Here is a 27,114-nt window from a genome sequence, read left to right as displayed (position 1 = left end):
AGTAGCCATTTTTCGAGACTCAGAGATAAATAGAGAATCTCTCATGGTTATGCTGGGATTTCTGGAATTGCAAGCAGTTTGGAAGGAACTCGAAAGGATTCAGCAGTAATTGGACTTTGAAGTAAAAGTCGTGTGTAAGCTGACTGGATTGATTAGTTTTGTTTCGCTTAAAGTAAATACCATGGTTTTGTCTGAGAAATTAGACAAGCCGGAATGCAGGCGTGACGGCGTGGGTCGAAGCGAAAGGTAGAGGTTGGCTTCAATGGCTTCAACAGGTGGAGCAACACGGGGGATGCTGTATCCAGAGCAGATGGTGTGGATGCAGACATGACAGCAAGTCTGCGATAAAAGGAAGGTGGCAAGGACTTGAGCTGGCTCTTGACGAAGAAGTCCTCTGAGAAATGAAGGATGGCTGGAGGCCAGACCCGGCCTGCCGGTTAGGAGTTTACAGAAGCTAAAGCCGCTTGAGTAAACTTTTGATGGTTTGTGTTTTAATAGCCATCACGAAATGGGCATAGATACAGCAACATGGTTGCGAGATCGAAGGCAAGTATAACGAGACAGCTGAGGGTGATATGCTGTTGATGATATCCCCCCGGAGGGGCCGAGCTTCTGAACTTCTGAAATGAGAAAACAGGAAAGAGTCAGTGATAGCGTTGAAATGACTGGGAACATGAGCTGCGCGGAGAATATATAGGTGTGTAACAGACTGCCATGTTAGGTGTGCATATGACAAACGGTATGATAGATTGGGCGTTGGAGCAAACTTTGTTGATTATGTCTGCGTCTGCGAGGTTGTCGAAATATACGAGAATGGACTTGAGGGACTGTTCATGGCCCCACGGAATATTTGCAGCCATTATGGGGTAGATTTCAAAGAGAGTGGAGGAGCGACGTGGCGTTCACTTGTGAGCTCCAGGGGCATTCTACTGCGAACCATCTTCCACTGTAGAAACCCCCCTGTAAAAACCTCCTTGACAGAAGGAGCAGGGTCAGTGTACAAATGGATGTCGTGTGGGTGAATCAGTTGTACGTCGTAGAAGATGATCCCGTTCCATTTGGCGAGAAGATTGAACCAAACACGGAGTTCAGCATGGCTTGGACTGCCCAGGAAAATAGAATGGTTAGTTTATTCACTAAAGATGGAGAGCGAATGACAGTAAGTGAGAGATAACGGCTCATCCTTGGAGAATGATACGTAGGCGAATTTGAGGTGACCTAGGAGGGAAAGAAATTGGCATTTGGTGCAGCATGGGGTGAGGAGGAATTTGGCTTAGTGTCGGCGGAAATAGAGCAGGAAGAGGCTGGGTGAGACGGGGCACCACATGTCTCTGGAAGTAGGTGACAGGGGGTGCTGGCATCCTTGCGTCAGGTTCCCCTGCAAAAGCGGGCTGCTGTGGTTACTGGAGGTAGGCAGCGGGGGGCGCTGGCATCCCGGTGCCAAAGGCTCTAGCTGACATGAGCTGCTGGGAATGGTGAAGCTGGGAGACGGAAGATAATAGCATCCCAGTGCAGAAAGCTAGAGCCCGACCGATATGGGATTTTCGAGACAGTACCGATTTTAGAGGGGAAACATTCACCCATTACCGATTAATTAATTTATTATAATTGATGCATTAAAATTGTAAGCAGCATTTTCATATTAGAATTGATTACATTTATACTGATGGGTTGTTTAATCTATGACAATGCCCCATATTTTATAAGATGATCATAAATTTTGTTTATAAAATTTTAATCTGCAAAGTAACTGCAGCTGATATTTATTCAATTACATTTTATTTGTATAGCGCAAATTCATAACAGAAGTAATCTCATTGCACTTTTCCTATAGAGCCGGTCTAGAACATACTCTTATTATTATTATTAACTTTTATATTATTTACAGCGACCCAACAAATCCCACCATGAGCAAGCACTTGGCGAGTGTAGCGAGGAAAAACGTCCTTTTAAGAGGCAGAAACCTCGAGCAGAACCAGACTCAATGGTAGGCGCCCATTGTTATGAAGATGATACCCAATTCCAATCTATCGATCAAGCCAGATGTAACTAACCAGTTAGCTAAACTTCAAGCATGCCTTAAGGGCATAAAAACCTGGATGACCTGCAATTTTCTGATGTTAAACTGACAAAATCGAAGTTATTGTACTTGGCCCCAAACACCTCCGAGACAATTCAATTTTATTTATATATCACCAATTCATAACAGGCACATTATCTAAAAGACATAGTTGCTCTAGATGGCATTGCCCTGGCCTCCAGCAGCACTGTAAGGAACCTCGGAGTTATCTTTGATCAGGATTTATCCTTTAACTCCCACATGAAACAAACTTCAACGACTGCCTTCTTTCACCTACGCACCATTGCAAAAATCAGGCACATCCTGTCTCAAAATGATGCAGAAAAACTAGTGCATGCATTTGTTACTTCTAGGTGGGACTATTACAATTCCTTATTATGCCCAAATAAATCTCTTAAGACTCTCCAGTTGATCCAGAATGCTGCGGCACGTGTACTGACAAGAACTAGGAAAAGAGATCATATTTCTCCAATAATAGCTTCTCTGCACTGGCTCCCTGTAAAATCCAGAATAGAATTTAAAATCCTTCTCCTCACCTACAAAGCTCTTAATGGTCAGGCACCATTATATCTTAAAGAGCTCATAATACTGTATTACCTGACTAGAACGCTGCGCTCCCAGAGTGCAGGGTTACCTGTGGTACCTAGAGTCTCCAAAAGTAGAATGGGAGCCAGAGCCTTCCGTTATAAAGCTCCTCTCCTGTGGAATCAGGTCCCAGTTTGGGTTTGGGAGGCTTCTGTTATGAACTGGCACTATATAAATAAAATTGAATAGAAAAGTAAAAATACAATAGTTGACTAAATGTACTTAGTGTTTGTGGAAAATAAGTAAAATAATGTCCTTATTTTGGTTTCAGCAGGCAGTTATAATGTCCCTTGATGGTCCAAATCATGTCTGATAGGCTTTCCCACCCAGACAAGGTGTCAATCCTGCTGTAAACTGAATTCTTTGTCAGATATAAAGTAGTGAACAAAAAAAACAATGGCATAAATAGAATGACATTAATCTTTACACCTGATATTGAAAATAACCGGTGAAGCTGATCTGCACATCTGCAAACAAACCATTACAGCATAGGCTGTTTATTTGTTGTAGTATATTCTGTACTCTCAATTTGTCTCATTCTTATCTGTAGTCTGTTATCTGCTGCTGTGACCTAATTGCCTACAGAGATCACTCCAGTTCCATCTAATCTTGTGTTATGTGAAGTAGTTACCATGAGCAGACGGATCTTCTGTAGTTTCTCTCTGTCTGTGTTGTACTGTTTGTCTATCAGCTGGTTCCTCTCCTGAGAAAAGAAAAAGAAGAGGAAAAAAGAGTACAGTTAAAACAAACTGTGAGGCAGAAGTTTTATTTTGAGGGAGAGAAGGCTACTCACAATCTTTACAAATCTGAAGTGTTTTATACTGCATAGGACAAATGCTAAAATATAAGCTGTGTGAATATATATATATATATATATATATATATATATATATATATATATATATATATATATATATATATATATATATATATATATATATATATATATATAACAAGACGGAAATGGGCGAGATGCTCTGTTGGAATGCTACTACTCCAGTAACCCTAGTCAGAGGGGTTACATGCACAGGATGTGGGATGAATGGTTACTTGAAACCCACAATCGAGGCTTACGTGAAGCAACTAGTAGCTCAGTGTTCCAACATCCACAAGCGGCAACTGCTATCACAACTTGAGATTGACGAGGTACAACACAAATGCTACGGCAAGGGGGAGCCAGGACTACAGGTCAGAGGGGAGCATCCAGCAGCTCCCCAACCAGAGATTGGGCACGAAGCCCCAAGAGAAATCACGCTGAGCGAGGCAGCGACTGACCTGAAAGATAAGATCATGGCGAGGATGAATACAAGGCAACCCCGACGCCAACTACAACGGCTAAGTGAAGTACCATCAGAAAGTCTCCTAGAAGATGTGAATGCAGCATTGAGAGCGATCCCTACCACAACCATCACTGAAACCAATGAGCTGATATACGCCTCAGCAGCAGTGATCCTAGAGATGCTTGGCTACAAGAGCAACCACGGGAGCCATGAGAGACAATACCCACCATGGAAACGAAGGTTGGAGGCAAAAATCAAGGAGGCCCGGAGAGAAGTGAGCCAACTGACAGAGGCTGAGAGAGGTGCAATGAGAAAGCAAGTACCCAAGAAGTACAACCAGATGCCCATACCTGAAGCACTCGAAACTGCCAAACAAAGGCTCCAAGCCTTAGCCAGCCGCCTAAAGAGATACACGAGAGATAATGAAGCCAGAAGAATAAACCGGCTGTTCGCAACTCAACCTGCGAAAGTGTACGCTCAATGGCAGGGTAATAACAGCAGAGAAGACCCACCACGGCTGGAAACGGAACAGTACTAGAAAAGTATATGGGAAAGGGAGGCATCACACAACAGCGATGCACAGTGGCTGGCCGCCCTGAGAAAGGACCACAGCAACCTCCCCGAACAGAATCCAGTCACCATCACAGCGGCAGACATCCAAGAAAGAGTCTCAGGTATGAAGAACTGGACAGCACCGGGCCCTGACAGGATCCACACCTACTGGCTAAAGAAGCTCACTGCACTCCATGAGCGCCTAGCAGCACAAATGAACCAGCTGCTAAGAGATGGGACGCACCCTGAATGGCTTACCGAAGGGCGCACAATCCTGATCCTGAAGGATCCCGCAAAGGGTACAGTCCCATCCAACTATCGGCCAATAACCTGTCTCTCCACAACATGGAAGCTCATGTCAGGCATCATCGCGGCTAAGATAAGTGGACACATGGATCAATACATGAGCAAAGCACAGAAGGGCATTGGCAGAGGAACCAGAGGAGCCAAACACCAACTCCTGGTTGACAGAACAGTCACCCAAGACTGCAGAGCCCGACACACCAACCTGTGCACTGCCTGGATTGATTACAAGAAAGCATATGACTCAATGCCGCACACATGGATCACTGAATGCTTAGAGATGTACAACATCAACAGGACTCTAAGGGACTTCATTGCGAACTCGATGAGGCTGTGGAAAACCACCCTTGAGGCCAATGGTAAGCCACTTGCACAAGTATCCATCAAATGTGGCATATACCAAGGAGATGCTCTGTCCCCACTGCTGTTCTGCATAGGTCTGAACCCCTCAGCCAAATAATCAACAAGACTGGCTATGGATACCGACTCAGGAGCGGGGCCACCATCAGTCACCTCCTCTACATGGATGACATCAAGCTATACGCTAAGAGCGAGCGGGACATCGACTCACTGATCCACACCACCAGGATCTACAGCTCTGACATTGGGATGTCATTCGGGCTTGAGAAGTGCAGTCGAATGGTGACAAAGAGAGGGAAGGTAGTCCACACAGAAGGGTCTCACTCCCAGAAGGAACAATAGCAGACATTGAGGATGGTTACAAGTACCTTGGAATACCACAGGCAAATGGCAACCTCGAAGAGGCAACAAGGAAGAAGGCAAACGGCCAAATACCTCCAACGAGTAAGGCAAGTCCTAAGAAGTCAGCTCAATGGCAAGAACAAAGCCCAGGCAATAAACAGCTACGCCCTGCCAGTGATCAGATACCCTGCGGGAATAATAAGATGGCCAAAGGAGGAGATACAGACCACAGACGTTAAGACGCGAAAGCTCCTCACCATGCATGGAGGGTTCCATCCCAAATCCAGCACCCTGAGACTGTACGCTACGCGTGGACTAGTGAGTGTGAGAGCCACTATCCAGGATGAAACATCCAAGATCCACAAGTACATCCAAGATAAGGCCCCAACAGATGACGTGCTCAGGGAATGTCTCAGGCAATGGAGAACAGAGGAAGACGTGCTGGAGGAAGGACCATCATGGGAGGACAAACCCCTACATGGGATGTACCACCGGAACATAACTGAAGTGGCTGATATCAAGAAGTCCTACCAATGGCTAGAGCGGGCTGGATTGAAGGACAGCACAGAGGCACTCATCATGGCTGCACAGGAGCAGGCCCTGAGCACCAGAGCAATAGAGGCCCAGATCTACCGCACCAGACAAGACCCAAGGTGTAGGCTGTGCAAAGAGGCCCCTGAGACAATCCAGCACATAACTGCAGGGTGTAAGATGCTGGCAGGAAAAGCATACATGGAGCGCCATAACCAAGTAGCTGGCATAGTGTACAGGAACATCTGCACTGAGTATGGACTGGAAACCCCGAGGTCAAAGTGGGAAACACCTCCAAAGGTGGTAGAGAATGACCGAGCCAAGATCCTGTGGGACTTCCAGATCCAGACTGACAGAATGGTAATGGCGAACCAGCCTGACATCGTGGTGGTTGACAAACAACAGAGGAAAGCCGTTGTGGTTGATGTGGCGATACCAAGCGATGGCAACATCAGGAAAAAGGAACATGAGAAACTAGAGAAGTACCAAGGGCTCAGAGAAGAGCTGGAGAAGGCCTGGAAGGTGAAGGCAACAGTGGTGCCCGTGGTCATTGGAGCACTCGGGGCAGTGACCCCCAAACTGGAGGAGTGGCTACAGCAGATCCCTGGAAGAACACCAGACATCTCAGTCCAGAAGAGCACAGTACTGGGAACAGCAAAAATACTGCGCAGAACCCTCAAGCTCCCAGGCCTCTGGTAGAGGACCCGAGCTCGAAGGATGAGACCACCCGCGGAGGGTGAAGGACAAAGTTTTTTATATATATATATATATATATATATCTATATATCTATATATCTATATATATATATATATATATATATATATATATATATATATATATATATATATATATATATATATCTATATCTATATATCTATATCTATATCTATATATATATCTATATATCTATATCTATATCTATATATCTATATCTATATATCTATATCTATAGCTATATATATATATCTCTATCTATCTATATATATATATATCTCTATATATCTCTATCTACCTACCTACCTACCTACCTACCTACCTACCTACCTACCTATCTATCTATATATATATAGAGAGAGAGAGAGAGAGAGAGAGAGAGAGAGAGAGAGAGAGAGAGAGAGAGAAAATATAATTCTAACTGGACACGTACCATCTCTTCCTCTGTATCCTGTCCTGATGCTGTCTTCAACTCCTCAATGTTCTGCTGCAGACGAGCCATCTCTTCCTGGACACAACATCCACACGAGAAATTTGGTACCAGTTTACTGACAAGCAGGAACTCACTTTCAGCTCGTTTTCTGAACAAACATCAAGCAGCATTAACAGGATGTAGAATCTCATACATATGTGTGTGTGTGTGTTGATGAACTCACTCTGCAGTGTGTGCGGAACTCCTGTTCCTGCTGCTTCAGGTTCTCATTCATTGTCACCAGAGCCCTCAGCTTCTCCAGCAAGCTGTTCAACAGAACAAATTATTCTTAGACTGTATCATCAATCGAAGATCACAGGTTTTATTCATGTAACAGCTTATATGTGTATGCTCAATACTGCTTAAGTGTCCATGAGCAAGACGGTGAACGTCTCAGAGGGCAGAACTCTTGGCCTCATCCCAGATCTTTACATAAATCTAGATTTTCTGATTTCAAACATTTGACAAGATGGTGCATATATCCAACTCCACCCTTCAAAATATCCCTTCAGAAACATATAGCATGGGTGAGATTCATGCTTTTTCAGTCTATAGCCCCTTTCAGACATGCACCCTTTAAGTTAATCTGAAGGCAAATTAACATGTTGGTCTCATGTATGGATAAGCACCTGAGTCAATTTTACGTACAAGTCAATCTCACTTGGTTGGACCTAGCAACATTTCCCTAACACTTCAACAGGCACAAGTCTGAATCGAATGGAGTCATATTAACGTAAACACCATAGCAGCACAAGGTTAAAAATGCAGAGAGCGAGAGATGAAATGTGCATCTTGTAATGCCTTCTAAGATCACTGTAATAAATATAGATCTCAATTATCATCTTTTAAGCACAAAATCAGTTTAATAAACTAGGATACAGTGAAAGAGACAATCTTAAATTCTTGAGGAGATTCTTGTCAGATCAGATCAGTCTATAAAAACAATTTTTCCCCGTGCGTGCAACTTGAGCAGAAGAGGTAAAAAAAAATTAAAAAAAAAACCCTCTTACAACCACAGCACGCCCTCTATATTTTCAATCTTCATTCATGCCACGTTGAATAAATGAAGATCCAGCAAAATGCTGGGTCCCAACTAAATGTCCTGTTATTCAGTGCTTGTGCACGTCATATTTTATAAAACAGGCAGCAGAATTCACTCTCTAATAACATTAAATGATGAAACTGATGTGAAAATTAGTGGATTAGTGTGAGAAGCGGGGTTGAGTGTCTCTCGCGCTCATGATGGCATTAATTAAGGCTTTTGGTGGCAAAATAAGTTTTAATTCCTCATTGATGCCGCCTGAGAAAGGACAAAACAGTCTTCTCCCTTTCTATCAAAACATTTTGAACTCACCGCTCTGTCTCTCTCTCTCTCTGCTCCCTCAAGCATTGAATCTTTCCGTAAATGTGCTGTCATGTCTGAATGACAAAAAGCCATCACTTTAACAGACAGATGAAGCGTATGTACCGTATTCCATGTCTGAAAAGGGCTTACGGCTCTACCAGTGTAGCTGCAATTCATTCCAGGTTGCCACAAGAGGTCAAGTCTTAGTTATAAACTGCTGAAACAGAATTGCAGGAGAGATGAAAAGATACTGTACCAGGCACCACCATTTAGTTATAAGAACTACAGATTTCTATCAAGTTGTTGATTGTAATCGATTAGTGCTCAACATTAAAAAGCTTCTATTTATACTGTTTTTTATGTGTATTGCATTATTTAAACATTTTCTAGCTTAATTGCAACATTCACAAAGAACTGTGGGCTTTGACGAGAGTCCTTATGTCCTCAATAAAATTAAACAACTTGTCCTTAATAAATTAATAGGTTTTTGACCCCTGATACTGGGTCGTTCTTCTTTCTCAAAATGCCTAAAGCACAATTACCATAGTCAAATGTATTCCTGGGGCCAGAGCGGGCGACGTTGAATCCTATTTAAAAATGCTGGCTGAGGATAAACGTAAATACGGTAAAATTGTTATTCATGTCGGCGGTAACGACTCCCGATAATGCCAATCGGAGGTCACTAAATTTAATGTTAAGTCAGTGTATACATATGCAAAGTCAATGTCGGACTCCGTAGTTTTCTCTGGGCCCCTGCCAAATCTGACCAGTGATGACACGTTTACCCGCATGTCTTCATTCCGCCGCTGGCTGTCGAGGTGGTGTCCAGCAAATGATGTGGGGTTTGTAGATAATTGGTGGACTTTTTGGGGAAGACCTGGTCTGATTAGGAGAGACGGCATTCATCCCACTTTGGATGGAGCAGCTCTCATATGTAGAAATCTGACTGATTTTATTAGTGGACCTAAATCATGACAACTCAGAGTTGAGACCAGGAGGCAGAGTTACAGTCCTACACGCTTCTCTGCGCTTCCAGAGCAGTTACCCCCCCGACTACTTAAATTAATAAAACCAAAAGTTAACGTAAGAGGAGCACAACAAAATAGGAGAATTAAATGTGGATCAGATCTCTGTCATCTAAAGCTGTACTAGTGAACAATTTTATATCAGAGTATCATATTGACTTGTCTTACTGAAACCTGGCTGGGTCATGAAGAATATGTTAGCCTAAATGAATCCACTCCACCCAGTCATATTAATACTCATTCCTCATTCCTCGAGGCACTGGCCGAGGAGGGGGAGTTGCCATGTTCTCATGTCTTCATGACTCAAGCTTATTGATCAACCCTAAACCTAAACTAAACTATAACTCATTCGAAAGCCTTGTTCTTAGTTTTTCACACCCAACCTGGAAAACACAACAGCAAATTCTATTTGTATGCATTGTATTTATATGGTCCTTATTCTGAATTTTTATCTGAATTCTCAGAGTTTTTATCAAGTTTAGTCCTTAAAACAGATAAAGTAATTATTGTAGGTGATTTCAATATTCATGTGGATGTTGAAAATGATAGCCTTAGTACTGCATTTATCTCATTATTAGATTCGACTGGCTTTTGTCAGAGTGTACATGAAGCCACTCACTGTTTTAACCACACCCTCGACCTTGTTCTGGTATATGGCATTGAAATTGAACATTTAATAGTCTTTCCACAGAATCCTTCATTATCAGGCCATAATTTGATAATTTTTGAACTCCTATTACTGGACTACACGCCATTAGGCAAAAACTCTTACTCTAGATGTCTATCTGATATTGCTTTAGCAAAATTTAAGGAAGCAATTCCATCTGCATTTAATTCAATGCGATTTGCATAGGAGTTCAGAAGACTCCTATGCAAATTTCAGCCCCTCCCAAATTGACCATCTAGTTGATAGTGCTGCAGGCTCACTGCGAACGACACTTGATTCTACCGTCCCTCTAAAAAGGAAGATAACAAAACAAAGAAGGTTAGCTCCATGGTATAACCCCCAAATTAAAGCAAACATCGCGAAAACTTGAAAGGAAATGGCGTTCCAACAACCTGGAAGAATCTCGTTCAGTCTGGCAAGACAGTCTTAAAACATATAGGAAGGCCCTCCGTAATGCCCGAGCAGCTTACTACTCATCATTAATAGAGGAAAATAAAAAACAACCCCAGGTTTCTTTTCAGCACTGTAGCCAGGCTGACAGAGAATTATTTTTAACTGAAATGACACAATTCATCACGTCCTGCCTTCAACCGATACCAATTTATCTTCAAACACAGGAACCTTAGAAACAACTGTAAAACCTGATCTATATTTTGACTGCTTTTCTCCTATCGACCTTCTTCAACTAACTTCAACTTTAACCTGTCTCTTAGACCCCATCCCAACTAGGCTGCTTAAAGACGTTTTACCCTTAGGTAGCACTTCTTTACCAGATATGATCAATCTGTCTTTATTCACAGGCTATGTACTAAAGTCCTTTAAAAAGGAGCTGTAATTAAACCTGTTCTTAAAAAGCCGACTCTTGATCCAGGGTTTTCAGCCAACTATAGACCTATATCTAAACTTCCATTTCTCTCTAAGATCCTTGAGAAAGCAGTTGCTAATCAGTTGTGTGACTTTCTAAATAACAATAGTTTATTTAAGGATTTTCAGTCAGGATTTAGAGTGCATCAGAGCGCAGAGACAGCACTGGTGAAAATTACAAATGATCTTGCATCAGACAATGGACTTGTCTCTGTACTTGTCTTGTTAGATCTTAGTGAGACTTCCCATGATGCACCTCTTTCCTCTCTCCTCCTCTCCAGCTGTATGCATTTTTATCCCATTACTACGTTATTAACTTTACTTTGTCTCTCTCCCATAGTTTTGTGCTTTCTCATCTCTCTCCTCTGGCACTTAAAATATAATATAAATAAAATAAAAATAATATTCATATGCTCTAATTTTCACAACTATTGGCAGAGGAGTTAAACATCAATTCCTGTGTCCACTATGTGGCGGTGGAGAACATGCACTAATCATACATGATGTTGCCATTTATCAAGTGTAGATCACACAATGTAACTCCTAATTAGCCTTTAAATGTCCTCAGCCCGGGAGTCTAAGCATGTGAAATTTGCAAAATATCTGATGACGTGGAGCTGAAGTAGCACGGTTACTAATTTTGGAACAATTGGCCGCATCGCCACGGCAACACCGTTTAATGAAACCTCAAGAGCTTCGCAATTTAGCATCGCAATGGTCTTAAGATTACACTGGCCAAATTTGAAGTTGATTGGATTAATTCTCTAGGAGCAGTTCAACATTTGAACCCTCCCCCCTCGCAACAATTGGCCGCATCGCCACAGCAACTCAGTTCGACGAAGCCTAAAAAGCTATTTAGCATTGCAAAAGGTCTTAAGATTGCACTGCCCAAAATTGAAGTCAATCCGATTCATTTCTTTAGCAGGAGTTCATTAAAGCATGGTAAATGGTGAAAAATGGCACGTTAAATTCAAAATGGCTGACATGTTGTTGGGTTTAGGGTATGGCTCCAAATGGCTTCTTCTTTCTAGAGATAGTCTAGAGATAATACATCTGCCTATCAAATTTCGTACATCTAGGTGAAACGTAATGCAAAGGTTGCTTCGTTGAAATTTTGTAGGGGGCGCTACTGAGCCATTTTACCACACCCAAGCCCCAGACTATATCAGACAAAATACCCCCCTTGGGATGCACGTGCCAAGTTTCTTGAGTTTTCAAGCATCCCTAACCATTTGAAGGCTAAAAAGTCATTAGGGGGCGCTATAGAGCCCACGTGCCACCCCAAGCTATCCCAAAGGCCTCAAATATGTGTGTGTTTACTTTTTATAGATGCAGGAAATCCAAAATGGCTGACTTCTTGTTGGGCAGTTTCTTAAAAGAAACTGAAATATGTTCTTTATGATGAGAGCAATGAACCCTGAAAATCTCATGAAGATCAAAGCAACTTTTTCCCAACCATGGCGTTTGTTTGGGGGCGCTATAGAACCCCCTGGCCACACCCAAGCCCAATGACTACACAACTTTGCAATTTTTGCCAATTCTGACATGTATGTCAATTTTCATGAGATTTTGAGCATCCTAAGCCACTCAAAAATGGGTTACAAAAGTAGAAAACAATAATAATCTCAACAAAACAATAGGTTTCGGCCCTGGCACTTCCATGCTCGGGCCTTAATTACTGTCCACCATTCACCTGCTTTCAGCCTGCGCCTCCATCTCTTCTAAAGACTTCAGCCCTTTCTCCAGTTTCTCTGAGTGCTCTGTAGCCTAGGAAGATACACAAATGCCTGTTGTAAGCAACTTTTTTCAAAAACCTTTACAATCGTTCTATCTTGTACTAAATGTTTCCTGATGTACAAAATGCAGTTTTTAAATGAAGGTTGTTATTATTAAGGGAAAACAAAATCCAAACCTACATTGCCCTTTGTGAAAAAGTGATTGCCCCCTAAACCTAATAACTGGTTGCTGCTAAGGGTGGCCCAACAACTGCAACCAAGCGTTTCCGATAACTTGCAATGAGTCTTTTACAGCGCTGTGGAGGAATTTTGGCCCACTCATCTTTGCAGAATTGTTGTAATTCAGCCACATTGCCACACAGCCACAGCATCTCAATAGGATTCAGGTTAGGACTTTGACTAGGCCACTCCAAAGTCTTCATTTTGTTCTTCAGCAATTCAGAGGTGGACTTGCTGGTGTGTTTTGGATCATTGTCCTGCTGCAGAACCCAAGTTCGCTTCAGCTTGAGGTCACGAACAGATGGCCGGACATTCTCCTTCAGGAGTTTTTGGTAGACAGCAGAATTCATGGTTCCATTTATCACAGCAAGTCTTCCAGGTCCTGAAGCAGCAAAACAGCCCCAGACCATCACACTATATTTTACTGTTGGTATGATGTTCTCTCTGTCTCTCTCTCTCAAAACCTAACACAGCAGCGGCGGATGGCCGCCCACCATTGAGTCTGGTTCTGTCCGAGGTTTCTAACTCGGAAATGAAGTTTTTTCTTGCCACTGTCGCCAAATGCTTGCTCATGGTGGGATTTGTACGGTCTCTGGGTGTGGTTAAAATTTTTTTTAACTCAGGTGTGATAAACCACAGTTAAGTTATGTTTTAACAGGTGGGGCAATCACTATTTCACACAGGGCCATGTAGGTTTGGATTTTGTTTTCCCTTAATAATAACAACCTTCATTTAAAAACTGCATTTTGTGTTTACTTGCGTTATCTTTGACTAATATTTAAATTGGTTTGATGATCTGAAACATTTAAGTGTGACAAACATGCAAAAAAATAAGAAATCAGGAAGGGGGCAAACACTTTTTCACACCACTGTATGTGGTTCTCAGTTGGCTGCAGGTATTTTAGCTTGGTCTTACCTCCATCAGTTTTCTCTTGGCCTCGTCACAACCTGTTTTCACCTCTGCATGCTTGGCTTGTAGCTATCAAACAATATATAAATACTGTTACTGATAGTTATGACACCTTCCTTGATCACTTCTGTAAATCATAGTACACTTCATTTTACAATCATTCAACTGTTTCAGCAATAATTAAGGTGCTTTTAAGGTGTCCATTTTGTGTCCTACCGGGTGAATGAATGCTGACTGTACATATTATAGAAGTACTGCATGTATTGTCTACTCTATGTTGCATGTTGGTTTTCGCAATGCCACCAACAAATTCCTGTATAGATCTTACACATGGCATGGTGTGAGTGGACTGTACAGTGAACCACAGTGAACTGCTTACCTCCTGCAGTTGTTTAGTCTTTTGCTGGATCTGTTTGTTGAGTGAGGCCACTACCCTGCGGTGTTGCTGTAGTGGGCCGTAGCGCTCTGAACGCTCCTCTGACGACAACTCCGACTGCTGCAGGGACATTTGGGAGATAGCATATCCTTGTTGTAATATACTATGTTATGTTATGTTGTTAACAGAAAAGAATGGCAGTATAAAGGTATTTATTCAGGTACTGGGCTGCTACAAGCTGCTTGAATAGGTGTGCTGTGTTTTTTTAAATGCCTAACCAATATACCTTGGATTTCACTCCATTAACCTGTTGCAACAAAAATGCATCAAATTAAGAAAAAAGGACGAAAGGAGAAAAAAAGAAGGCAAGATGTGTGACACCATGCCAAACAGGAAGTGGGAATAATTCAGCAATGTTTCAACTGATCACCCTCAAACTTCATATGGTTATTGATGGAACACTCCTGGTAACACTTATGTGACATTCGTGACCACTTATTGGCAACAGGAAGCAAGCCACATCTGACAAACACCATACCAACTACATGAAATTTACATTGTGTGGTGTACACTTGATATATGGTAATCATCATGATTAGTGTGTGTTCTCCACCTCCACATAGTGGACACAGAAAGTGATATTTAACTCCTCGCCATGGCTGAAGACTTTGGAGTGGCCTAGTCAAAGTCCTGACCTGAATGCTATTGAGATGCTGTGGCATAACCTTAAAAAGGCAGTTCATGCTTGAAAACCCTCCAATGTGCCTGATGGTTGTGAACATTCAGAGCGGTGTCAGCTGGCCTCCGGTAACAAGACCGCTGCTGTCGCTCCCCTAGAGGCGCACGTGGAGGCGAGGGCCTATTCAATGCTGCTTGCAGCTTTAATTCCATTTTATTTTTGTTTAATTTTAATTGTCCGATTTTATTTGCCTCATTGCAGTTCTGAAATGTTTTAATGCTGGTTCAACCATGTAAAAACACTTTGCAACTTTGTTTTGAAAAGTCCTGTATAAATAAAGTTCATCATTATATTATCATTATATGGTACATCATTATTATCACTGATTGTTGCTCACCTTTTCAGCATACTCAGAAGCAATCTGTTTGATCTCCTCAGACTGCAGTCCCACTATCTGCCCCACTGCACTTGCTGTCAGCTTCCCCTGCACAAAGACAAATTCCAGTCAAAATAATTGTTCACATTCATGTTTTAGGCATTTACAGAGGTTGTTCAGTTTATAGTTTAACGCAGTGGTACAAAAAGATTAAATTACCAGATCACTAAAAATGGAGTTCAAAGAACAGAGCCTTGACAACTGATTGAACAAAATAATCCTGAAGCTAGAGAATATTGTATTTGACAGAGCAATGCTAGAAAAAAAAGAGAGGGTTATTTATATTATTGACCTCAAGTAGCAGATAGAATGCAGGTTAGATGAGGTTTGTGAAGTTAGAGCCCAAATAAGCAGGGGAGGTATGTGGCGATTCACTTCTAAACAGTGCACAGGTGAAGAGAAAGCGAACAAGACAGAAAACAGGCATTTGCCTACCTCTTCATTTGCCATGGCAGCCATGCTGGTCATCAGGGTTTTGATTCGCATCTAAGAGAAAAAACAACCACAGTTGTATCACATTTTAAGGTAATAAGTTCAAGGTCAAGTTTATTTGTAGAGCAAAATCTCTTATAAAATGCCTTACAGAGGGATGAAATAGTAAACTAAACTAAAACATCTAAGGACAATTTCTGGTGAATGCATAATGAATTACATTAGTCATTTGTAGAGTTACACATACTGTATTTACTGAGTAAACTACTGTAAGTTAAAATTTGACATGATTATTTGTACATTCATGACAACTACTTATTCTTACGATTATTAACTCACTATTTACACATATTTACCGGCATTTATAAATTACTCTAAAAACACTCACATATTTTTTCTTTAAAGACACTTAATCTTGCAAGGCAACGGCTGCGCATGTAGATGCAGTGGCCAGTAGCTCCTTTAAACTTCACTACATTTTAAACTGTTATTTTTATTATGTCTGATTGGATTTGTTTTAAAGCACAAAGCTAAAATTGTTCAAAAACGACTGGAACAGGAGATTTTGACAATGGCAGGTTCAACGTTAAGGTTTTTTTTCCCCACTTGCCCAGAAATCTACTTGCCCGAAGTAAATTTTTACTTGCCCATATACAAAGTGTTATTTATTAGGGAGCTAGTGTGATGTGCTTGTGTAAAACATGCAAGGGACAGCATACAGAACAGATTAAAATATTGCTTTCTACATAACATGTTTATGCTTGTTGAACAGATGTATTGAAGTAATGGCTTTTTCCTCGCAGAGGTTTTATTGCACGTACAGTGGCAAGGAAAAGTATATGAACCTTTTGGAATTTCATGGTTTTCTGAATAAATTTCTGATAAAATGTGATCTGATCTTCATCTAAGTCAAGGATATTGATAAACAATGTGTCTAAAAATAATTACACAAAAAAATTCTGATCTTTCATGTCTTTTTTGAACACAGTCACAACATTCAAAATGGCAGTGGAAAAAGTAAATGAACCCTTGAGTTAATGACCTCAAAAAAGCTAATTGGAGTCAGGTTTTAGCACACCTGGAGTCTCATTAAGATAATACGTTTGGAGGTGTGGACTACAGCTACTTTGACTGATAAAAAACCCCTCAAACTTTCGGAGTTTGTTCTGCACAAGAAGAACATGCCTCGCCAAAAAAAAAAAAAAAAAAAAAAAAAAAGCTTTCAGAGGAGCTATGATCAGGAATTGTTGCTTTACATAAAGCTGGAAAGGGTTACAAAGTTATTTCAAAGACTTTAGAAATTCACCAGTCTACAGTTAGGCAATCTACAAATGGGGACGCTTTGAGACTGTTGCTACTCTACCAAGAAGTGGGTGCCCAGTCAAAATGACACCAAGAGCACAACAAAGACTCATCAATGAGATAAAGAAACAACCCCGAATGACAGCCAAAGATTTGAAGCCATCATTGGAACTTGTTAACATCTCTGTTCATGAGTCTACAATACGTAAAACACTGAACAAGCAGGGTATCCACGGCAGGACACCACGGAGGAAGCTGCTGCTTACTAAAAAGAACATTGCTGCACGCCTGAAGTTTGCAAAAGAGCACATTGACACTCCACAGCGGTATTGGCAAAATGTTTTGTGGACTGATCAAACTAAGATTGAACTATTTGGAAAAAATACACAGCGCTACATCTGGCGTAGAAAGGGCACAGCATATCATCATGAAAACATCATCCCAACTGTAAGGTATGGTGGAGGAAACATCAGGATTTGGGCCTGCTTTGCTGCATCAGGGCCTGGCCAGCTTGCAATCATTGAGGGGAAGATGAATTCCCAAGTATATCAGACAATTCTTCAGGATAATGTGAGGATGTCTGTACGTCAGCTGAAATTGTGTAGAAGGTGGGTGATGCAACAGGACAACGACCCAAAACACCGGAGCAAGTCCACAACAGAATGGCTTCAGAAACAGAACAGCCGGGGCGTGTCAACCAGTTATTAATTCTAAGGGTGCACTTACTTTTTCCACTGCCATTTTGAATGTTGTGACTGTGTTCAATAAAGACGTGAAAGATCAGAATTTTTTTGTGTAATTATTTTTAGACATTATGTTTGTCAATACCCTTGACTTAGATGAAGATCAGATCACATTTTATGAGAAATTTATTCAGAAAACCATGAAATTCCAAAAGGTTCACATACTTTTCCTTGCCACTGTACTTACAGTAACAAGTGTAGTTGCTGTCAACTCAAGTAATCTCCACCGCGGCCTGTCTGATCTGCTGACTGCGGCCTGTAGCACCTTCCTTTTTCATGTTATTTTATTTTTTGGCTTTATTGCTGAAACACATTACCTATGACAGAAATACATATTACACGTCATCGGTAAAGGAAGCTGGGATTTGGATTAAAGAGCAGCGGACCCTGAGACGATCCACCCAGCCAGATCGACCGGGCCAGGCACGACAGCAGGTGCTGTGATTGCCCCGGGAGGAGAGGAAAGAGAGGGGATAGGAGCCATGCTGGCCCAGCGTGGATCTAAGGCTGCTCCTGACTAATGTCCGGTCTGGACAAAATGGGACTCAGAATCAGAGACTGTTGTGCCCACATCTTTACAGAGACCTGCTCCATCAACATCCTGGATCAAGCACTCAACGGGCGGACCGTGTTCCGAGCTGACAGAGCACAAGACTCCAGCAGGATGAGGGGAGGAGGACTCTGTGTTTACATCAATGACGCTTGGTGCTCAAACGCAGGCCAAGTGGACGGACACTGTCTCACAAATGTCGAGCTTTTTATGTGAAGTTGAAAACCATATTATCATCACTGTCTATCTGCTGTTTACATTCCATCAGACGCAAACTCAAAAAATGCACTGCAGAAGTATTTCCTGGGTGTAATACATGCATATATAAATAACTGTATATATTGTTTTATTTTATGTTACCCTATTCTAATAAATAATGTGTGTAGCATGAAGGGACTACAAACTAATTTCATTGTACAACCTTGTGTTGTAAAATGATAAATAAATTACCTTGTACCTTAATTTCTAACTGCAATAAATATTTTTAGTTCATATTAAATTTGAAGTGTTATTTCACTGATTGTAGGTGTCTTTCTTGCCTCTCCCTACTCTTGTCTACTCTTATTTCTGCTACTCGACTGTATTTCTAAAAGCTGTATTTTTGCCTTTCATGTATAATGCATTCACTGTATAAAGCTCTCACCTCCTCCGCTGCCTGCAGGTTATCTTCTTCTGATACCTCCGCCATCCCAGGGGGTGCCGCCTGAGAGCCACTGACCAGCGAAGCCTTCCTCTCATCCATGACAGGACAAAGAAGCTAGAGGAAAAAGGAGCAGTAAATGCTGGTGCAGACATAAAGAACTGCACTAAAATTTGACTTCTACTCGAGTCATTCTAGTGTTAAAGATTTAGCGTTGCACTCCTATAAATATTGTCGGACTCACAATAGACAGTTTAAAAAAAAAAAAGTGTCAAAATCGATACAACAGAACCAGAGATAGAGATATCGCATTCTTCTTCCTTGTAAAGACCTGGCACCTACATTACTCACAATGCAACTTGACCACTGATAGTTTGGTTCTGAGATTTAGGTGTGTTATGCTAGTAGTGGCTAATGTAACCTCGAGCTGCAAGCCTCAAGCCGAGATGAGGAGGAGGCAACGGAGGTCTGGTAAGCTCACTTCTTTCAAAAGCCACACCACATATTTTTTTCATTTTCAAACTTCCAAACCAACGCTGACTCAAGTGACATCACTTGAGGACATTTATCAGACATTTATTATCCCTCTGGAGTCACAAAAGCCTTAATACAACTTTTTCCACATACGCAGAAGCACTCCCCAACACCTGTATACAAACTCTGATGTGTAAAATCAGTTGCCCTTTGACAATGTTAATGTGTGTCTTATGTGTTAGGGTGTAGGAGGAGCATACAGCAGTGTTTCTTACTGTATAGGCCTAATAACGGATAAATGAAAGGCTCTCTACAAAGCCACTCTCTGAGTAATAGATACCTGATCCTTTGTAAACCCATATAATTGAAACACTTACCTTGTCTTGTTTGGACTGTCTGCTAAATCCATATCGCCTAGAGAGAGAGGAAAAAAAAAAAAAAAAAAAAAAACCTCTGTGACATAACGAAGGTGTGCAAATAAAGCAAGAACCCCCAAAAAAAGGATTTTTCAAATACACAATACCACATTACAACATCAGCATATCAAATGGCAGTAAACTAGCATGAGGATAAACAGTCCCTTCAGGGCAGGACAAATAAATACATACAAAAAAGTGCATCAAAGCAGCACTACAGTTTGCATCCATCATGCCTAAAATGTGTGAGAACTGTTTGCATTCTCTGACCAACACGTTCAACCACAAAACAGCAGAAAAAGAAAGCTGCACATGTTCATACAGTACTTACAGGAGGAAATATGACATTCTAGTACAGAGGTGGAGATGGATGGATGAAAAAAAACAACGTCAGACAGATAAGACACTAGACATGTGAATTTAAAGCTACAACAGCACATGACTGGGGTTAAGGTAAAAGGTCAACAAGGCAGGGACAGAGAGATTGTATGCTTATAAGAAAGAAAAGGAAAATGTTAGATGTTGTAAAACTGTGTTTCTCACAAGACTTCAGCTTTGAGCAAAAACCATGAGCGGTATTAAATACAGAAATACTGATAGAAACGGGACAATGGAGGGTATGGATGTGGCAGCTAAATATAAAAAAAAGCCATTTACTTAAAAAGGTTGGTTCACCCAAATTACAAAACAATACATTTCCTAGGGCTGCAACTAACAGTAATTTTCACGCCAATTATTTTGATCTAGAAAATGTAAAATGTCAGAGAATAGTGAAAAATGCCCATTGGAATTCCCTGAAGCCAAAGCTTGTTTTTCCTGAGCAACAGTCCAAAATCCAAAGATATTTAATTTACTATCACATCAGAAAGAGAAAAGCACCAAATCCTCACAATTGAGAAGCTGGAACTAGGTAATTTTTTGACATTTTTGTTTAAAAAAAAAAACAAGTTAAACTAATCATTGTTAACTTATTTTAATAAAATGCCAAAAAACAAAAACAAAAAAACCCTAAACAACAGTAGTGTGTTTTTCCAGTATCACTGACCCCAGTACTCTGGATAATCCTTACCAAAGAATCCAGAAGTCTTACTGGAGACAGTGAATATGTAAAGACACACTACTGTTTTTGAAAATGTTGTTGTTTCATTTAAATGTCTATGTTACAACTAGTGTTGAAAGGTGCAGCTTGTGTAAGAGCTTCCTCTTTGAGTATATGCAAACAGATATATGAACGTGAACGTGTCAGAAATGGCAGGGTTTGCACTCTTGTGCAATTCCTCTGGTCGGCAGCATGCTTAGACCAAATTTCAAGGTGTAATATGGTGATAAAACACTGGATGTTTATCTGGTTGACACATACATTATAATATGTGTTCAAAGACTGTTGATTGTGTTTACATCCATGATACATGGAAATGCAAATAAATTACAGTGATGTCTTAAAGACACTTGGACAAAAGATGAATTACAGTGAAAGTGACAGAGCACACACACACACACACACACACACACACACACACACCTGATGTGAAATCTTACCTGCCATATTCCAGCAGAGTGGAGTGAACCCTGGACTCCTCATCAAGCAGCTCCCCTGCATCCCTCTGCCTCCTGTACTTCCTCTGGGGTTTGTACACTTCCTGGAAAACACCACAGTGTTCATTCTGGCAATAGGAATTTATATTCGGTGTAAAAATAAAGTAATAAATAATAAACAGATCAGTTGACTTATTAGGAAACTGCTTGTTCTTGTTGTTTTTAAATATACAGTATAAACAGTTATCAGGCGTAAGCTTGGAGGGGATCATACGTTTGGTTGTGTGTGTGTGTGTGTGTGTGTGTGTCTCGCATACTACTGGACCCATCAGCCTAATATTTTTTGCGCACATGACTGTATGTTCAAGGACCTTTCGTGGCTGCACGAGATTTTTGAAAAACCTTTTTTATTGACTGCTCTGTTTTATACTGCTGACTCCTCACTCCTCTTAACCGCCAGTAGGTAAGTCCGCTAGTTACGTCAGTTAAGTTACATTATGTACATGACGTAAGTTAAATATGTTACATGGACTTTGTCGCTCTCTATACTACTTCACCTGACATTTTTTTCTCTATGACATTTGCGCATAAAATGACACGCTGTCTCTACACAATATAGGATATATATACTTCCAATATAGGAAGTCATTCCTGTCTGTGGCCATCAGACTCTTTAACTCCTCCCTCTAAGTGGCAGTCTATATGACCCGAAGTCACTAAACTGGACACTGATCATTACATCTCTGCCATACTTTAAATAATAGTGCAATATTCTGTGTAATACTCCTGTGCAATATTTAGTTTTCCTATTTATTGATATTAGTCATACCTCCATTACTGCTGTGCAATATCTTAATAATGTCAATAAGCTACACTTAACTCAACAGTACATGCACCACTGCTTATTACTTATATTCAGAATCAGAATCAGAAATACTTTATTGATCCCCGTAGGGAAACTCTTTGTTACAGTAGCTCGTCTTTACGTCAGTGCACACAGGAGAAAACGATATTATACACTATAAACAGGTCAGAAATAAATTAAGTAACATGTTGGTATAAGTATAAGATAAACTAAGTGTCGAGTACCAAGTGGGTTTACTGGTAGATGGTGAAGTACAGTATAAATACAATGTCACTAATTATGTAATAAATAATAGTAAAAGCGGAGGTGCATGTACTGTCGAGAGTAATTGAGGTATATCCGTAACAATAAATAAGAAAAACTAACAAGGGAAAACTAATATTGCACTTGAGTAGTAAACAGAATATTGCACAATTATTATTAATTATGGCGGAGATGTAATGCTCAATGTCCAGTTTAGTGACCTAGGGTCATACAGACTAATCCTTAGAGGGAGGAGTTAAATAGTTTGATGGCCACAGGCAGGAATGACTTCCTGTGGCGCTCTGTGGTGCTCTTTGGTGGGATGAGTCTTCCGCTGAAGGTGCTCCTTTGTTTAGCCAGCACGTCATGGAGCGGGTGGGAGACGCTGTCCATATTATTACTTATATTATTACATTGTATTATTAAACTGTATTATCATCATCAACCAGTAAACCCACTTGGTACTTCACACTTATTTTATTTTATACTTATACCCACCTGGTACTTAATTTATTTTCTGACCTGTTTTTATAGTGTATTGTATTATATTTTTTGCTAGTACTTCCTCCTGTGTGCACTGACGTAAAGGCGAGCTGCTGTAACAAAGAGTTTCCCTTCGGGGATCAATAAAGTATTTCTGATTCTGATAAGTCGGTAGACACTAAATGGTGTGAAATGGCACATGAAGAGCAAAAAAGGCATTGTGATAACACACAAATGACATAGGCGTGTTATTCATCAGCATTTGGTGCACTCTTCTAGTTCGTATATGCTTTTACATTCTCAATTAAGTAGTTACATAATTAACTTGATGTATGCGATGGATGATGGTATATACTGATCATCAGATCTCCATGCCGGGTTGGGCAGGGACCAGTTTGCCAGTGAGATGGAAACAGCTGATCCACTGTGGCAGGAGCAGCCAAAAGAAGAAGATGCGATGCCTTATGGTGTAGCAACTCACCAATACATCCAGAACTGTCTTCAGAGCCTCGTCTTTCCTCTGGAGAAACTCTTCATCCTAGACCACAGGAAATAAATAACAGTTCTTATTTAGAGGACAACTTATGTAATATAGCCTAACAACATTTTGGTTTACATGTACAATCTTACACAACATCTTACAAATATCTTACTTGAGCTGACCATGATGAACTTGGCTATGTTTTTCACTTTGTGATATATAGGCCCATTTCCACAAGGAGAAGAAAAAATGAATGAAAGTAAGGAATGATGAAGATAAAAAATACTCATTGTAAGTCAAATTATAAGACAGTAAGTCACATTTTTGACTCTCTCGTAATTTTGACTATTTCATCATTTTGACTTAGTATTTCAAATTGTCTTAGTATCTCAGTATTTTGACTTAGAAAGTCAATACTTTGGGTTAGTGTGTCATAATTTTGAAAATCATAGTTCTGAATTAGTCATTATTTTGACATAGAATGCCATAATTGTGATTTAGTATCTCATAAATTTGACTTAGTATTTCATTTTTTTTTTTTTTTTTACTGGATTGTGTGTGTTTCTACTCATTTTCCTAGGTGTAATTTATGAGTTATCACTCTTAACAACTCACATTTTCAGGCATCTTGGAGCATTCATTATTTGGTACCACCTAAGTTCCCAAATCAGACAAACTATAAACCTGTCAATGTTCCAGTATTCAAATAACTGCTGTAAACATTCCTGAGAACATTCATGAGCTGTATAAGGAGTTGTCCATCATCTGGATGTCACTCCACCAACCACTACAACTAAGTTCTGGCTCTGTGACTGACTAGTACTGTGCTGTTACCTCTGGGAGGCTGTGGATTTTCTGGAACTCAGAAATAGAGTAGGCTCTCACATAGTCGCCCATCTCTTCCCTGGTCTCTATGGCTCGCTTCACCAGCCACTGGCAGGAGACACAACACACAGTTGATCAGATACAAAAATAACCAGAACTTCAACAAACGCTGAACCATCCTCCAACTGGGCCTGTTGTTTGGACTGGATTTTCTAGCAAAACTGTATGTGTGAATGCAACACATTTATGAGTTGATACTGAATTCTTACAGTAAGTAAAGGTGGAAATCACAGATCCAGATCACAAGCCAAATCTTATCAGCCGATACAAATTTCATTCAAATTTGCCAGACAAATAGATAGGAGTGAAAAACTACTTTCACAAACAGAAACCACATACTTTATCATTATTACTGTTGTTAAATTCTCTATGCAAATGGCCACATTTGATGCTGAATATTAATACGGGATGAGTCTGTGTCTCAGTTTAGGATGAATTCTCTCACCTGTATCACTGGAAAAATGTGGATAAAATCCAGCCCTTGGATTTGATGGGGCTCCAGACGATGAGGACACTTCATCTTCGGAAGCACAGACACTATTTTCTCTGTCAGAGCTCTGCAAAGAGAAAGAAAGCACTCGTCACTGACTGAATCAATCTTTTCTCTATAATGACTTCAGTTACTACATTATTATCAAAACCAATAGGAATGACATCCAAAATATCCTAATCCTATGAAAATAAAATCAAGAATAATTTCCCTTTAAGATCTACTTTGGCCTCTGGAGTCACAATGAATAGAGCTTTCAGGAGATTGCAAACTTTATGCTTTTTGATATTACATGATTGGCATACCTGTATATGCAAAATAATCAAAACATCTAATAGGTTACAAAGAGTAAAAATAAGAAAAGTAAGATTTCCCTGCTGTTATATTTCTTTAGTAACCAACAAAATATTTTGAAGAGTACGCTGGGGATGTCCTGGATTAAATCAAATCCAGTAAGACAAAATGATAACCATACATACATAACCTGATAAATTATCCCTTTTCACCTACAACATCCTTGCTCAGTCTACTCTAAAATTTACTAACATCCAAAAAGTAAAAACTGGCTAAGTCGTCTGACTCCTACACAGCTGGACATAAACCCAATTTTGGTTGTAATGTACATCTGACGTTTAGATTGGCTACAGATCCCTACACACTGTGATAACTGCAACCTTGCAGGTTCACTGCATGTCACATGGTGAATCTAATAAAACCTTGGTCACGATCTGTGTCAAACTGATGAGGCATGTCAGATTGTGTGACGAATGCCTGGTGAATCAGCACTATAATTTAAATAGACAAAAAATGCAAAGAGACACACAGGATCAACTTGTGTCATCCATGGCCATGTTTTGAAAATGCAGCAAAACAAAAATCAAGCTTTGGCCAAAGTGCTGGCGCAAATGTATTTTTTTAATGTATTAAAAAGTGGCGCGTACAGTATATTGTCGTGTCAGTCAGTATATTCTGTGTCAATTCATGCCATATTTTGATTGGGTGGTTTGTAGACGTGGGTTGTAGCCGTAGTCCAATTGTAAGAATTTGGTTCCAAATTTCTGACAGTGTCAGAATGTTTTACTTAAGCCTGTCTTTGGTTGCTAAAGCTTTGAAAGCTGCCGCCAGTGGACATGTCTCACAGCACACTCAATCAATGGACTGATGACAAAAGACTTCCCCACACTTCTCTCCCAAATGTCAACATTCATCTGGGACAGCTCAAAATCACAGTGTGTCAGACAGCTGAAAAACCATTTACATTTTCTGGCCAATGGTTGAGTTTTCTTGGAAAAGAAGATCCACATTGACGTCAAAGTTACATGTGGTGATGCACCAGGTCATACCACCGACCACCTGAAGAGGAGAAAAGGAAGAAACAAGCTGAGTGAGGGTGGAGGTTTACTGTTAATAAATCAATGGCACTGTCTACCTGTGAAGCTGCCTGAACTCATTGAACTTATGGACACTTAAGTACACAGTTTAGCAAGAAGTGTATGACCAGTAATGCCCCCTTTTAGCATGAATCAGGGAGTTTTCTCCAAGAACATGATGGGACCCACATGGAGAGAGCACGAACAGGTCATGTGTGTACCTTATCAAAAGGTGACAATCCCTTGATCCGTGCTCTGAAGTATCCAGCGGCCAGCAGGAGCTCCAGGATCTCCGCCAGCTTGACGCTCTGATCTTCATCCTCTCGGGTTTCCACCTGGGAGCCAAACACACATCATCTAACTCAGTAGAAAACCATTCTCCACTCGGGCTGCTTAAGTGCTCTCGAGCGAGACACTGAATCCCACACAGATGCAGAGGTGCGGTTTTATAACTCACATAGCTGATGTGTGAGAAAGGAGGCAAGTAGTGCGGTGGGGATGTTTCCGTCTGCCATCATGAAGTGGCATGAAATTATGGAGGAATGTCGGTATTCCTGTATATTTTTTGTCTTCAAACTGTTTTTGAACTTACTATTGAGACGTTTAAACGGCTAAATGACATTAAAATTTAAATTCACCCGTTGTAAGCTATCGTTTTTTCAACCGTCAACTCCACCGTTAGCTAACCAGCTTCCATGTTATTTGTTGACATGTAACGTTATATGCA

The 27,114-nt window shown here is 40.6% G+C and overlaps 1 protein-coding gene across 2 annotated transcripts in view; it reads right to left on the bottom strand.

Moving 5' to 3' along the window:
* The window catches only part of ccdc93 (coiled-coil domain containing 93), a 35,379-nt gene that overhangs the window by 8,049 nt on the left and 216 nt on the right, over positions 1-27,114 (bottom strand). For both annotated transcript variants that reach the window (XM_044215708.1, XM_044215709.1), the window contains exons 2-17: positions 26,609-26,722; positions 26,276-26,370; positions 24,973-25,084; positions 24,477-24,575; positions 23,643-23,699; positions 21,574-21,674; positions 19,996-20,032; positions 19,148-19,261; positions 15,913-15,963; positions 15,439-15,525; positions 14,366-14,482; positions 13,993-14,055; positions 12,815-12,888; positions 7,405-7,486; positions 7,182-7,256; positions 3,297-3,368 (exon numbers count right to left, since the gene is read on the bottom strand). In XM_044215708.1, the coding sequence (XP_044071643.1) occupies positions 3,297-3,368; positions 7,182-7,256; positions 7,405-7,486; positions 12,815-12,888; positions 13,993-14,055; positions 14,366-14,482; positions 15,439-15,525; positions 15,913-15,963; positions 19,148-19,261; positions 19,996-20,032; positions 21,574-21,674; positions 23,643-23,699; positions 24,477-24,575; positions 24,973-25,084; positions 26,276-26,370; positions 26,609-26,722 (1,350 nt within the window). The remainder of the gene's footprint in view (positions 1-3,296; positions 3,369-7,181; positions 7,257-7,404; positions 7,487-12,814; positions 12,889-13,992; positions 14,056-14,365; positions 14,483-15,438; positions 15,526-15,912; positions 15,964-19,147; positions 19,262-19,995; positions 20,033-21,573; positions 21,675-23,642; positions 23,700-24,476; positions 24,576-24,972; positions 25,085-26,275; positions 26,371-26,608; positions 26,723-27,114) is intronic.

This window comes from Siniperca chuatsi, linkage group LG12, assembly GCF_020085105.1.
Source record: "Siniperca chuatsi isolate FFG_IHB_CAS linkage group LG12, ASM2008510v1, whole genome shotgun sequence".
Taxonomy (NCBI): Eukaryota; Metazoa; Chordata; class Actinopteri; order Centrarchiformes; family Sinipercidae; genus Siniperca; species Siniperca chuatsi.
This window is presented reverse-complemented; position numbering and strand designations above follow the sequence as displayed.